The sequence below is a fragment of the Chinchilla lanigera genome, unplaced genomic scaffold (genome assembly GCF_000276665.1).
Source record: "Chinchilla lanigera isolate Chin_1 unplaced genomic scaffold, ChiLan1.0 scaffold00013, whole genome shotgun sequence".
In the NCBI taxonomy this organism is placed as follows: Eukaryota; Metazoa; Chordata; class Mammalia; order Rodentia; family Chinchillidae; genus Chinchilla; species Chinchilla lanigera.
Window position 1 is genome coordinate 7144730 of NW_004955414.1, and position 14605 is coordinate 7159334.

Below are 14605 nucleotides of genomic sequence, written 5' to 3' on the forward strand. Positions count from 1 at the left end.
TTACATAAACAATTTTTTAAAATAAACTTTGAGGTTTACATTCAGGTATAATGACAGTGACTTGAGATCATTTCAAGAAAAATGAATGGAACTGATGACTTTTTTTTTTTTTTTTTTTTTTTTTTCCCCCCGGTATCGGAACCGAACTCATGACTTTGAGCTTGCTGGGCAGGCGCTGTGCTGCTGAGCTAAATCCCCAGCCTTCCTCCTGAAAATAATTAGAATTTCTTAATTGGCAATCCATTTAGAAGTCTCTAGTAAGAGTGTGCCAAGAAAGTGCCACAAATGGGCAAAGATTTCCCATTTAAGAGCAGCATTTTACTACAGCTGTGGCTAAATATCAGGGGCGAAATATAGGGGTAGAACTTCCCTTCCTTCAGATACTTTGTGCTGTGGTATCTGTGTTGCCACTCTCCCTTCATTTTTAGTTATCTGCAGAATCTCCCCTTCTAGATTCTGACTTTGATCAGATGACTTCATGTGGTTCCACCTAAATGCATTGCCTGGCTGTTGTATTTTTTTGGCTTTAGCCTTGGCTAAATTGTATAAAGACTCTGTTCAATTGCCACATTCATCTAAGTGGGCATGGGGGGACTGGTTTCAGCCAAGCCATAAGGCTTATCTCAGTTTGCTGTTCTGGTCAGCTCTTGGTATTTTAACAGAGTACATTGGCATGAGAGGTTGCCTGATTCAAGTGATGAAATAATAGAAGATACTCTCTGGCTGGAACTTTTTAACCAAAGTTGGACAACCAAAGTTGCACAACTAATAGACTACAATCTCTATGAAACTAGATAAGTTTTTCTGGGTGGCTGACTTATGAGACTTGAGTTCCTTTACAAGTAGCTTCAGCACTGACCAAGGAATCTATTTTAATCCTAATTAGCCGAGTTGAAGTTAAAGAAATACATGTCTGAAACTGAACATATACAAGAATAAAGCTAGCACGTTAACCTGGTTGAGGTATTTCCTTACTAAATTGCCCTGTGCATTGCTACCATAAACTGACCCATAGGAGACTTGCAAATTTGTGTTTTCTTTAAACAATGTCACCTAATTCATATAGGCATGCATATAGTGTCCTAGCATCACTGATTGAGCAACAAAAGCTTATCTTTAAAATATAGTATTAAATGATCACCTAGACAGTGCTGAGAGAAGATATGTTAAAATTATAGGTCAAATAAGATATATAAAATGCTGCGGTCATGGTTTTATACCCCCATCCTCAAATATTATTTTTTTTAAAACTGGCAAAGTTAGTGTGAGAATAAAGTTCACCTCTTAAATTTGAACAAAAAAACACCCCAAATCTAATTTATCTTAGAATCAATTTTCTGTGAAATGTACATTAATGTTAAGCAAAACTAAAATACATTTCAGGAAATTATTGTTGAGATAAGGGGTTCTGAAATTCATTTATTCATTCATTGAATCATTCACTGATTCTGCAAAGGTTTTAAAATGTCTATGGTCAATCACTGTCGAGGCACCAGGAACAAACAATGATAAATGTCAATATTTAGAATAGGGCCTATGCATGATGAAGTTTTCACTGTCAAAATGAAAATTTTAAGGACAGTTTATAGAATTTTTCTATAAAGTTTAAGGATTGTTCTTATTCAGAGATTACCCCTTGTTATTTCTCTTGGTTCTAGAATTTCTTTTTCTTTTATAAAATAAAAGTATTAGTAAATGATAAGTTCTCCCTGTCACCTTTTAAATGCCTTCATTAAATAAAATTTTATTATCCATTTATTTACCAAAATTTTTTTGCAAATTTTACTAAATCCCCAAATCAAGAAAGATTATATCTATTATCTGGAGAAGCCCGCATCTGTGATCCATTTGTACACAGATGTTAAACATCTGAATCCTTCCCTCCATAGTCTTCAACTAATTTTTCAAATGTTTTTAAAATCACTTAGTGGCTGCTTCAAAAGATAGAATGTTAAGGGGGAACATTCAAAGTCTGGCACAAAATAAATCATGATCCTAAAATAGAGGTGTAAACCCCTAGAAGACGATGTTTTTATTAATGTGATAATCTTGTTTCTATAATAGTTTATGTTTGCATCTATTTCTTGACCAGGTAAATTATTTTTTTCAAGGGTATATTAAAGGTCTGGTGGTGTAGCTCCGTAGTAGAACATTCACCTAGCATATACAAGGCTCTGGGCTTGATCACAAGCATCAAAAAAAACAAGCAACAACCAAAAAATTGAAAGGAAATGTTAACAGTGGAGAAATTTTACTTTCTTTTGTGAAGTACTTAGAGCAAATAAAAGTAGGGAGGCTGCTGCATAATTTCTCTTTTCAACCTACCACTTCAGGGTTCAATAGTTATTAAAAGATTGTGTTTTTCTTTTGTATTGTGCAGCGTTCATCGGTTTTGTCTTGTAACAGGTTCAGAAGAAGAACCCCATCCCGTTTTGAAACCTTTGGAAAGGAGTGCTGCTAGAAAAATGCCTTCCAAAAGTCTAGAAGACATTTCATCAGATTCATCAAGTGAGAATAAAGTTCGCCCCACTGTCCATGCCTCACCTAAGCTTAGAAATGCTTGTGTGCTCTTCTCTGGCCTCACTGCATGTGCGCATGCACCGAGACCCCTAACACAAGGGTTCACAGGTGGCGATAACCTTCCCAGGTGTGCTGGAGAGGCTCACCCTCAAGCACTGTGGAATTTTGCTTTTAAATTAATGCATGAGGTTTGCTTACTAAAATACTAGTTTTCCCTAAAATAAAAGCATTGACGTTTGAGTGTTTACTCAAGTACAGTGAGTTATAAAGGACTATGGTAGCTAATAGTACTAGTAGAACTAATAGTAATAGGTGACACTTACTGAATACTCTGTGCCAAAAATTGTCTAAGAGTTTTACATGTTTTGTCTCATTTAACTACCACAGCAAAACCCTGTGAGAGAATTGTTATCCTTATTTTATAAAAAGAAAATGAAGCTCAGAGAAGTAAAGTAGCTTACTTATATCACAGAGCAGACCTGAGACTCAAGTTGACAGACAACTGTCAGCAGCATTTATGAATTTACCACATTATAATATAACAGTGTTTGGTGTCCAGTGAATTTTTATGATAGGGAGTGAGTTAGTATCTGGCTTCAGGGACTTTTGCTTTCTTTTATTCCTTCTTTTCTATTCACACATTTCTTTTGGATATTAGGACTATAAGCCCAAAGATTATCTAACATACCGAGCATGGTGGCACAAGCCTGTAATCCCAGCACAAAGGAGGCTGAGGCAGGAGAACTGCCAAAAGTTCATTGCCAGCCTGAGCTACATAGTGAGTTCAGGGGCAGCCTGAACTATACAGTAAGATCCTATCTTAGAAAACCAAAGGGGGAAACAAAAAGATTTCCTAAGACACAATCCTTTAGGTACCTTGTTCCGCACTGGGTGCTGCTTTAATTAGTGAAGGATTTCTTAAGTACTAACAGAATGTATATAGGGAATTTTGTGCCAGTCAAATGGATTTAGAAACAGCGTCTAGGGATTTTGTTCTTACTATTTTGAAGCTGAAATATATCTCTGGGATTTTGGTGTCATGAGAAAAACCAAGTAAACACTAATCAGTGTGCCAGTCTCATGATTGATAATTGACTATTTTCAGATTTAAAATAGTTTTTAGGCACCTGCAATTGAGACTGAAAAGTTAGAGTTTAAAAAGGAAAAGTAAAAGCCACTTCACCTAACAATTCCTGAAATTTACAGGTTTCCAGGGTTCTAAAGACAATATTCCCAATTTTGAATACAGTCCTAACCCTCCCAGGGAGCTTCAAATCTTAGAGGTAGTAGGACCTTGAAGATCACCCATTTCAACCTTTCCCTAATGCAAGAATTCCCTCTAATGCCTCCTCAACAGGTGGCTTGCCCCCACATCTGCCTGAATGCTTCCCAGAGAAGGCAGGTCTAGTTCTTTGTTGCACAGCCCTGATTGTTCTTCCTTATGTTGGTGATGAGCCCTAGGGGGAAAAAAAACCCTCAGCAACAATTGTTCAGTTTAGCAAACCCCTTTGCCTGTAAAGCACAGAGCTATTTCCATGGTGCAGCTTTAAAGTATTCAGGAATGAGTAGGGTTAAAAAAAAATCACTATCAGCTGACGGGTATTCCTGCACGCTGCCTTCCAAATACCAATACCACTCTCACACTAGCCTGCCAAAATTCCACTTAGCAGCTGGTCCCCAGTTCCATCTCTTCAGTTGACTTCCCAAGCAAGCCTCCCAGAGGCATACGCAATTGATGATGCACTCACACAAATATCTGTTAATGACCATAGGTTTGGGAAGGTGTTAGTCATGCCTAACATCGTACCCTCTCCAGAAGAATAGAGAGGCTGTTTGCAGCCCTGTGCTTCCTCCTGTTGCCAGCAGATTGCTTGCTCTGAGCTAACCATCTAACCCTTGGGAGTCTGTGTGCAGCAGTGTGCTGATGTGAGCTGCATCAGGGCTGAAATGGGAGCTCCTGCTATGGCACTCGCTCAAGTAGCTAATCTAAAGAGAAAGTATTTGGGGGAAGACATCTTGGTCGCACCCCTCACTGCATCTTGACTAATTGCTTCCAACTCCGGGAGCTTCCAGAGACAACCTCATTGTTCTTTTCTCTCCATGGGTCAGCCGTGTTAACCATTTGTTAATTTCTCCCGAACAGATCAAGCAAAAGTAGATAATCTGCCAGAAGAATTAGTACGTAGTGCTCAAGATGGTAAATATCTTTATGTATTTGCATGTCTGTGTGTGTATTAAGTTCTGGCCGGGGTGATTGGAGCAGTTACTGGGATGCAGCTGTTGGATAAATAGAAGAACATCATTTGCTACTATGTGGCCGATAGTGCCTAAGTTATTATGAAAACTGCTCTGACTTGATGCATTAAATAGTGTGTATGTTTTTAAGGCTTCTGGTGATACCATTGTGAGAATCTCATTAGAGACCCTGGGGAAGCAAGAATTTCTATAAATAGAAAATTGTATTTCTATGGGTTATGAGCTGATTTTTACTACTCTGACTTGCAGAACTCCTTCTGAAGGAAGGAAGACCTGTGGGGGCTCCTGGGCTGAGTTATTTCTGTGTTTGAGTCTCAAGTCTCAGCATTTAGATCATTGGGCATAACCGGCAAAGCCTTCAAAAGAGAAAAGTCCTAGGAGTAGGGGATTCCAGTCTCTGCTTATACAAATAACTTAAGACAGAGTGAAATTAATTGATTCTGAATATAAGGAGCCGAAAGATCTTTAAGGCTGTCCATGATCGTGTACCACTGGGTTCAGTTTTTAAAGGGATAGGGTGATAGTGTGTTGGAGGGGCGAGGGGTGGAAGAATATCCAATTGTTGTAGTTCAGGATTTATGCAAATAAATAACTTATATTTATACCCTGCTTTTTATTTTTCTAAATTGCTTTCACTATAATCATAAACATGTTATTCACTTAGTTTTCCTATACAAAATGTAATGACAGAACCCTCTAAAAGTCTTTACTTTTATAGAAAAGAATCTCAGCTTCATGTCCAATTTCAGTGCTATGGCTTAGTACATGAAAGGACAGAGGTTGCACATCTCCTGTGATCTTAGTTTTCAGTTGAACAGGAGACCTTAAAAAGGCTGATGAAGAGTCACACTTGGATACGGATGAAAGCAAGCTGAAAATCTGTCAGATATATTCTGCAGCTTCAGTTGTGAAACTGACATTTGAGTTTACTTTCATGTCTGTTTAATCCTTCTGTTAAAATGATATTTATTCTCAATGCTACTCTTCTTAGTAGATCAAAAGGCAGATCAGGAACCAGATACAAATGAATGCATACCAGGAAGTGAGTAGCAGGATTTTTCTCAAAATGACTAAATGTTCTATTTGCATAGTGTTAAATATATTGCAAGAACTAACCCATTAATAATGCAGCATTTATTATTGTTAAATTTCTGCAATATTCGGCAAATTGCAATTTCTGCAGCTTGCAAAACTATTTCATTCTGATTAGGATTTATTAAAAAAAAATAAGGGCTGGGGATTTAGCTCAGTGGCACAGCACCTGCCTGGCAAGCGCGAGGTCGTGAGTTTGATTCCCAGTACCAGAAAAAAAAAAAAAAAATTAATACTGTCTACATAAAAAAATTCATGGTTCTACTGAGGAACAGTTAAATATTTAAAATATATATTATGTTTATATTGCTGTTCCTGAGTATTATTGACTTTTGTCAGTCTCTGCTCTTTATGTCTGCTTAAAATTAAGTTGGCATCTTCTGATTTCATTTGGCTTCTATGTTGCAGTATGGCCTTGAGTATTGGATCTCTTGTACAAGCTTGTGGCCATGAAGCAATTTACAATATTCAATCCAATGGGACCCAAGAAAACTGTATTTTGGCAAAAGTAATATTGTCGTATTTGCCTCTCTACCTATCTAGGAAAGCAGATTTTATGTCTGAGGCTCATACTCTGAGGTTTAAAACCTCAAAGCTTTATTTCAGCAGCAAGTATTCAACATAAAAGGCAAGTGAACATCTGAATCTAAGAAATAAATGTGTACCTGTGGTGATTAAGGTCCATCAACTAATTAATGTCCACCACCATGCAAAGATAATATTTATTCCCTCTTTTCTGTTCCACTTTAAGATTAGTGGAATCTTAAACCTCTACTTAGCTGTGACTACTATTTTAAAGACAAATGATGTTTAAAATGCTCATAGGGTCTAGTAAAGCATGCAGAGGTGGGGGGATTTCTCAGCTCCCCGTTTTCAGTCACATTCATAAACCCGCACATTGGAGGTATGAAGATAGTGGTGTACGTACCTCGCCTGCCCTCAGCTCCACAGTATTTTTAATAATAATTCCCTGACAGCCTTCAGATGTGCTAATAGGCCTTCAAGGGGCAAGCAGCTAAATGAAGGAGTCCTTAGATAAACAATGTGCTGATGCAAGAAGTCAGTGACATCTAGTATGAAATCTGAGACTTTGCTCATGAGTTCTTCTTGCTGGCGGGAGAAGGTGCTGAGCTTTGGCACATGACTTGATAAATTCTTAAGAGCTGCCTAGGAGAGAAGATACTTCAGGCCTGGCCCTTGTGAGTATCACTAATGCAAACAATATAAGACTTCTGCTTCTAAGAAGTGTTAGATAAATGAAGTTTTCCAGTTGCTTTTCAATTGGGATATGTTCAAGTTTGGACATCTGACTTTATCTTGCTATGTTTTATTTAACATTTAGCCTGAGGAGTGAAAGAAAATCTTACAGAACCACGTGGCTATATAGCTATATCTTTGTTCACAGCCTCCTAATTGGCTCAGACAGTTATTGATCAAGACAAGTAGACCAATTGTGTACTGAACACAGTAAATTAATTTATCTTTTTAACATTTTCCAAAATGATTCTTAATGCCTTTCCACCAGTAAAGAATATATTATTACCATAACACGTGATCAAAATATAAATAACTTAAGCTCATAAATGTAAAATTGACTCCATTTGAGTAGTGGGTTTTTGACTTGCATACCATCATCCAACAATAACTTGGAAAATAATATTAAATTGTAGCAAAAAAGTTTTTATTCTCACTGGACCATACTATGTAACATAATCTTATACTACTGCCAATATAGCTTACTCCAGTATACACACATGCATACATGCATGCACGCACACACACAATTGTTTACTGGAAAGTGATGAATTAAAATAGGTATGTTAATGAGACTTTATGAGTAAATTTTGGAGTATACTTAAGCAGAATGATACATCCTACGCATGTGAATTACTGTGCCTTTAACTTTTTTATAAACATGTCTGTTCATACATGAAAGAAAAGTGTGTTTTCAGTTTCTGCCTACTGCCTGAAAATTGTATTTAGTGTGTGTAACTCAAATTTCCTTTTTTTTCATTAGATTTCTTTCCATTGAAGTGAATTTAGCTAATGTCAAGGGCCAAATTTGAGTCTTTTGTGTTGTACATGGAAATATATCTTGATTTTTATCTATTTTCCTAATATCTTTTAATGATAAAGCCAAGTTAATATATGTATATTGTGTTCACAGTATACTTTAAAAATTTTTCCATGCAATAACATTTAATTAATTATTTTCAAAATATCTCACAGAGCTTACTACGTGTCAGGTACTTTCCTAACTGTTTTAAGAAATGCGAGATCTTTCAGTATAAGAGCTATGATTCAACATAAGAAAAACTTGGACATTTTGACTAGTAGGCAAAGAAAAAGTTTTCTAACTAGAGATATGCAAATGAAAATAATAATTCATCTTCTTATGGTGTCTTCTACTTACTACATCAGAAAGAAGATACTATATATGCTATATTTTCAAATTAAATTCTTAAATTATTCTATCTTGAACTGTTTAAACTTGGCCTTGGGATGTTAAAAACCCTCTTTTAAGAAAGGTGCCTAAGTGACCTATAGTTTCAAAAATAATTTTTAAATTATACTCTTTCATAATTCTAAATGAGAAACACTATCAGAAAAGGAACCCTCCTGGTCACTGAATAAATAAACCTGCTCTTTGGCACTCAGTAGTCAAGGATACTTTTATTGAATTGTGTACAAAGATCCTTAATATCCAGATGAAATAGTTTTTCAGCTTGTAGCATGTTAATAATACATCTCAAGGAGATGAACCAATAAATATAGAACTTGGCATTCAAAAATCTAATGTGAAAAAAAGTAAAACCGGTTCACATTGACAGATTTTTAATGTAATGTAAGTCCATCTCTAATTCAATAAGAACTAGTATTTTTTAAATTAACTTTTAGCTGGGCATGGTGGTACATGCCTGTAATTTCAGCCCTCGGGAGACTGAGGCAGGAGGATCGTTGCGAGTTCGAGACCAGCCTGGGCTACAAAGTGAGCTCAAGGCCAGCCTGAACTGCATAGCAAGACTCTGTCTCAAAAAGACCAAAATAAATAAATAAACAAATAAACTTTTATTTGGTTCAACTCCTTGCTAGTTCTCTCTATATATAATTTATTAAATCTGCATGCTGCTTACTTCATGATCCTGTGCATGTAAACTACTGTGCCTTTAACCTTTTTATAAAACATGTCTGTTCAGAAATGAAAAAAAAGTGTGTTTTCAATTTATGCCTAATGCCTGAAATTTGTAAGAATAATTTTGAAATTGAAATGCTGCTGTTTAGTTTCTACAGTGCCTTCACAACCTGATAATCAGTTTTCCAACCCTGAGAAACTCAAAAGGATGAGCAAGTCTGTTCCAGCATTTCTACAAGATGAGGCAAGTTTGTCTTTTGTACCTTCAGAAAAATGGAGCCAGTGGTCATGACGGAGCGTGTCTGTAATCCCAGTACTTGGGAGACTGAAGCAGGAGGATTACTGCTATTTCAAGGCTAGTGTGGGCTACATACTGAGTTCAAGGCCAGCCTGGACTACAGAGCAAGATCATGGGTCAAAAGACAGACAGACAGACAGACAGACAGACAGACAAAAACTGGAGGGAAATAGATAGATTTTCTATGCCCAGGTCAGTGTGTTTGCATTCCACTGTAGTCAAGACCAATGCAGGATTGAGCCTTGCCTTCCAAGTCAATGGAGGCAGTGTTGTTGGTCCTGGGATACAAGACATGTCTCATTTGACTCAAATAAGTTCTTTTGGTCAGTGAAGTCAGATTGCCTAGATTTGAGAATGTGACTTTTGTTTCAAAGTCAGTACAAAATTAGAAACCTAAGCAGAAATGTGTTGGCATGAATTAATTATCCCTCTGTAGCCTAGTGTTGGTTTGTAAAGGCTTAATCCAGGTAGCCTGACTACCTTGAAAACATTTGTTAAAGTAAAAAGTAACAATGACACAGCAAGCTTTCAGGAGCATCTCTTGGGTGCCAGGGACTTTATATTTATTGTGTCATTTAATCGTACAACAACCATGACAGGTAGACACCATCACTATCCCCAGATATTACAGCTGAGGAAGCTGAGACCATGAGAGATGAAATAACCTTACTCAGCCAGAAAGGGGTTAGACCAGGACTGAAGCCAAGATTTGGTTCCCAGGCTGATAATCTCTGTGTCAACTAAGAACATGACTATACTCTTTGAGTACCTACTCTGTACCAGACTCTAACATCCAACTCTAACTCTATATAGTAGGTACTGTTTTCTCCACCTTAAAAAAAAGGAAAGGCCTTCAGAGAAGTTAAGTCACTTTGTCAACATGCAATAGCTAAAAAGTAGATCTAGGATTTTAAATTGGATATTTGAGCTTAAGATCCTGTGTTCTTGCAGTCAGAGGTTAGGACCCTGAGGCCTGGAGTCAGACATTCTCAGTCAGGGTTGTGATACTAAGTTGCTGTGCAATCATGGATAGATTCCTTAGCTTCCCTGAGTCTGGTGTCCTGGTACCCACCTAGTGAGGTTGTGGGGAATCAGTAGGGTAATGCATAGCGTAGTCCCTAAATCACAGTGAGTAGCCACCAAAAATGTTAACTGCTGCTACAGTTTTTGTTTTTGATCTAATTTCCAGTGGTGAAATAGAAGCATTCTCAAGTATTCTTTCAGTAGACAGAATGTAGGAAAAATTCTGGGTATCATATAAATCACAAATATCTCCATCCTGGTCACCTTCTGTGGATCGCTGGACCCCCATGAACTGTATTTGCAAACATTCAGACTTTGCATATATTTTAGAGCTCATATTATAGTTTTATTTGGGATGAATCACTCAATTTTAGATCTAACTCATTAGCTGGAAGGCGACAGTAGCCACCCTGTGAAATTCCCGGGGTTTTATACCTCTGTAGCTCTGCTTTGGTCTTGGATGGTCATAAGAATGAACCATATAATAATTTAAGAGTTAAATTATATCAATTTCTAGTTTTTACATTTTTTTCTCCATTGAATTTTAACCTGCAAAGAAGGAAGTTCAGATTACTTGGATTTGTGTATCAGAGATGCCAGTATTGAAGTGTATCATTTTACCTTTCCACGTGCAGAGGGTGAACTGGATGATAAAGGACGTGGGGATGAATCAGGCCTCGCTCCCTTGTCCATGGTCTATTTGAGACAGCATTACTTATATTTGCTGAGTGCCAACTATGTAAAAAAAAAACACCGTTCCAGGTCAACAAGACAGTCATGTCCTTCTAAAAATTCACTAACGATTTGATATGCTAATATGCTAAAATATAGGAAGTGGACTGTTAAGCATGTGGGGAGTCTTTAAAAGCTATCCATTATGCATAATTGCATGGTCATGGGATACGCTGGCATGAACTAACTACTCCTCTGTAACGCTAGGAGCCAGTGAACTACTCCATAAGAACTCTAACCCCAAAGGAGCTCATTGTGAATCTTGAATTCTGTAGGCTGCCATCCAGTAAACTTTAGATACAAACACAATAAAATTTGTCATTGCAACATTTCTTTCTTGTCCCAGGTAGACATTTCTTGGCACATATTTGAAATAAATATTTTACTAATCTTTAGTTTTTAAAGAAATGTGTTAAAATCCAATGTGGGTAGAATGTGTAATTTAACATACTTTCCTATAGCACCAAAAAGATAAGCACACTAATGCTATAGGAATACATAAAGAATAGTTTAAAATTTTAAATGAATTTAGATATGCTGTGTGGTTGACACAGATCAGACTAGCATTTCTTTTTCCTGGCTTAATGGTATCTCAAGTAAAAGATCTGATTTTTTTAGGGAAGCTAGAGCTATGATAATAACGAGCAGAATTAAGCATAATATTTTATGTTTTGGCAAGATGCTTAAACCTTTTGTTATCTGGGATATATATATATAAAACATAAATACATAATATTAAAAAAGTAACCAAAAAAGCTCACTATAGTGCTGTTTTCTATAGCACCTTGGAGCCACCTGGCAGGTAGAAAAATCACTTTGTTATTCTGGCAGCTAAGCAGTGCCTTCTCCTTATGGTAGATCCAGTGCAGACCACTCATGTCATCCTGGATCCCTTTCTGTGGTAATTAGTGTTAGCATCCTTTGACCTTGGGAAATGTCATAGACCAGTGGATACCAAGATATTATCTTTGTCTAAATATAGATTCTAACCTTGACTCATTCTGAATTTAAATACTGTGCATGTTCTATGCTGTTTTGTAGAGTGATGACAGAGAAACAGATACAGCATCAGAGAGCAGTTACCAGCTCAGCAGATACAAGAAGAGCCCGAGCTCTTTAACCAATCTTAGCAGCTCCTCTGGCATGACGTCCTTGTCTTCTGTATGTAAACAAAGGCTCCGTGTTAATCTCTCTCCACTGCTCTAAACCTTGCTTTGCCATGCTTCTGCTGATGGTAAAGTGGCCTCCTGTTGTCATTCTCAGGCTCTAAGGGCACAAGCATTTTCACTAATCCATAATTAGCTTCTGGTGAACTAATTTATTTTTAAGAATAAGGAGTTTCCTATTCACTATTATAAATAAAAAGTTTTGGATATAAGTACTGTACTTCAGAAATCAATTTAAATTGCCAGCAAGATGTATCACTAAAATTTTCTGTATAACCAATGGGGTAGCTATTATAAAATGTTTATATCAGATCTATTTTTATATACTGTTACAGCCATATAACTGTACTTCTCTAATAAACTGATTGAATAAATTTACTAATTCATATTAAAGAATAGGAAAGGTAAGTCTTTGCCTTATAGCAAGGTACAGAACAAGGTTTTAAAAGGGAATTTCCCTAAGTGTAGTTGCTCAAGTTTGATTTAAGAGCATTTGACTGGGGCTGGGGATTTAGCTCAGCGGCAAAAGTGCCTGCCTGGCAAGCGCAAGGTTGTGAGTTTGGTTCCCGGTACCGGAGAAAAACCAAAAAAAAAAAAAAGAGCATTTGACTTTACATGGAGCTTCTTGCATAAAGTGAGGGAGCTGTGTGTGCATGTAGTGTGTGTGTAGAAATGCACAAGTGTAAGTGTATTGTTGTACACTTAGCTAAATATTTTCCTGATATGTACACATATTATCAAGCATGCTGAACAAGTGATGCTGTGCTTTAATTCTTACTATGCTTGCACTTCTGAAACCTTTTTAAAAAATCTATTTCAATTGATTTTCTGCTGATAATCTAATATATGTCCTTGGGAAGTCTTTAAACTCCCTTCATCAATCATCCATTTTCTACCCTTCTTGACCTCCAAAAGTGCTTGGCTCAGTAAGCATTTTTCTAGATTCAGTGGATGGGTAACGTGGTAAAATTCCTTTTTAGTGCCTTGGAAATTTAAGCTATTTGTCACTGTGATTTGTGTGCCTGGGGTTTCTCCTATCCTCTTTTTTTAGCATTTTAAATGCCGTGCATGCCTAAAAATGGAACTTTGAATGCCACCTACCATAAAATCACTCTGTTTTGAATGAGCCAGCATCTAAATAACTTTGCATTTTCCTTTTCATCTATGTCTTTTAAGAGTAACTTAAAAAAAAAATCCTAGTGATATGGATCGTATCAGGTTGTTGCTGTTAATATCCTTATCCCATATGAAATTGACTGGTTTTATATGCAAGGTAGAGAAATAATGCCAGGCAAGGATTATGTCTGTGACCCTTGCACTGGGTTCAAGAGTATCGCTGAGACAAACACTGTGTTTCCGATGTTTCCAGGTGAGTGGCAGTGTGATGAGTGTCTATAGTGGAGACTTTGGCAATCTGGAAGTGAAAGGAAGTATTCAGTTTGCAATTGACTATGTGGAGTCACTGAAGGAACTGCATGTTTTTGTGGCCCAGTGTAAGAACTTAGCAGCAGCAGATGTTAAAAAGCAGCGTTCAGACCCGTGAGTACATTTTGGAGTAGCAGTTACCTACTTCCTTATAGTTTTGAAACCATTAATCCTATAGGAACTAGGAAGGGAAAAGGTAACCAAAAGGAGAGTCTGTGTGTCTGTGTGTGACTGTGTTAAAAGAAATATTTTAAAAGTCCAAGGGAAGTGTGATTTTTAATTATTTTGCTGTGTCAAGCCCAAAGCTTTTTTCTTTTTTTATTATTATTATAAAAACAATGTATTCAACACATTCTTTTTTTTTTTTTGCATCAACCATTGCTCAATTTGATGCATGCCAAGACTGATGTTTTTCAGTAACACAGTAACAAACACTTTAATAAAACCATAAGCATCAAAGCCTTTTCTCAATAAGAAACAAATAAACAGATTTAAGTAAACAGTTAGAAATTTACCCCCACCCCATACACACACATTAACTAAGGCCAAAGGAAAACAATGAATTCAGGAAATTTCCTTTAAAAATCTTCAGAACAATACTAAATGATTCATTCCATTGAAATCTCTTTAAATGTTAAAAGTATAAAGGTGTTAGTGGGAACATTTATTAATTATTGTTTTTCTCAATGTTGTAAAATAATTTCTGTGGTCAGTTTTCATTGTGTTTTTAAAAGTAGAGGAAGTAGAGGTGGGAACGTTATTTTTATATTCTCTAAACTTCTTGTCGCTTCACATCTCTTTTTTAGATATGTAAAGACCTACTTGTTACCGGACAAAGGCAAAATGGGCAAGAAGAAAACACTTGTTGCAAAGAAAACCTTGAACCCTGTGTTTAACGAGATATTGCGGGTATCTATAAATTCTCTATGCAGGAAAATCCTAAGTGGTGACCTGTGCATT

General features: G+C 36.7%; 1 protein-coding gene across 8 annotated transcripts in view; it reads left to right on the top strand.

Annotated features, from left to right (window-relative positions):
* Sytl2 (synaptotagmin-like 2) overlaps positions 1-14605 on the top strand; it is a 68553-nt gene that overhangs the window by 40491 nt on the left and 13457 nt on the right. For 4 of the 8 annotated variants that reach the window (XM_013511851.1, XM_005379769.2, XM_005379771.2 and 1 more), the window contains exons 11-14: positions 9151-9245; positions 12096-12215; positions 13590-13759; positions 14452-14554. In XM_013511851.1, the coding sequence (XP_013367305.1) occupies positions 9151-9245; positions 12096-12215; positions 13590-13759; positions 14452-14554 (488 nt within the window). Of the gene's footprint in view, positions 1-2387; positions 2509-4663; positions 4718-5767; positions 5819-9150; positions 9246-12095; positions 12216-13589; positions 13760-14451; positions 14555-14605 lie in introns of those variants that run through there. The other 4 variants (XM_005379775.2, XM_005379776.2, XM_005379777.2 and 1 more) reach the window with 4 other exon arrangements.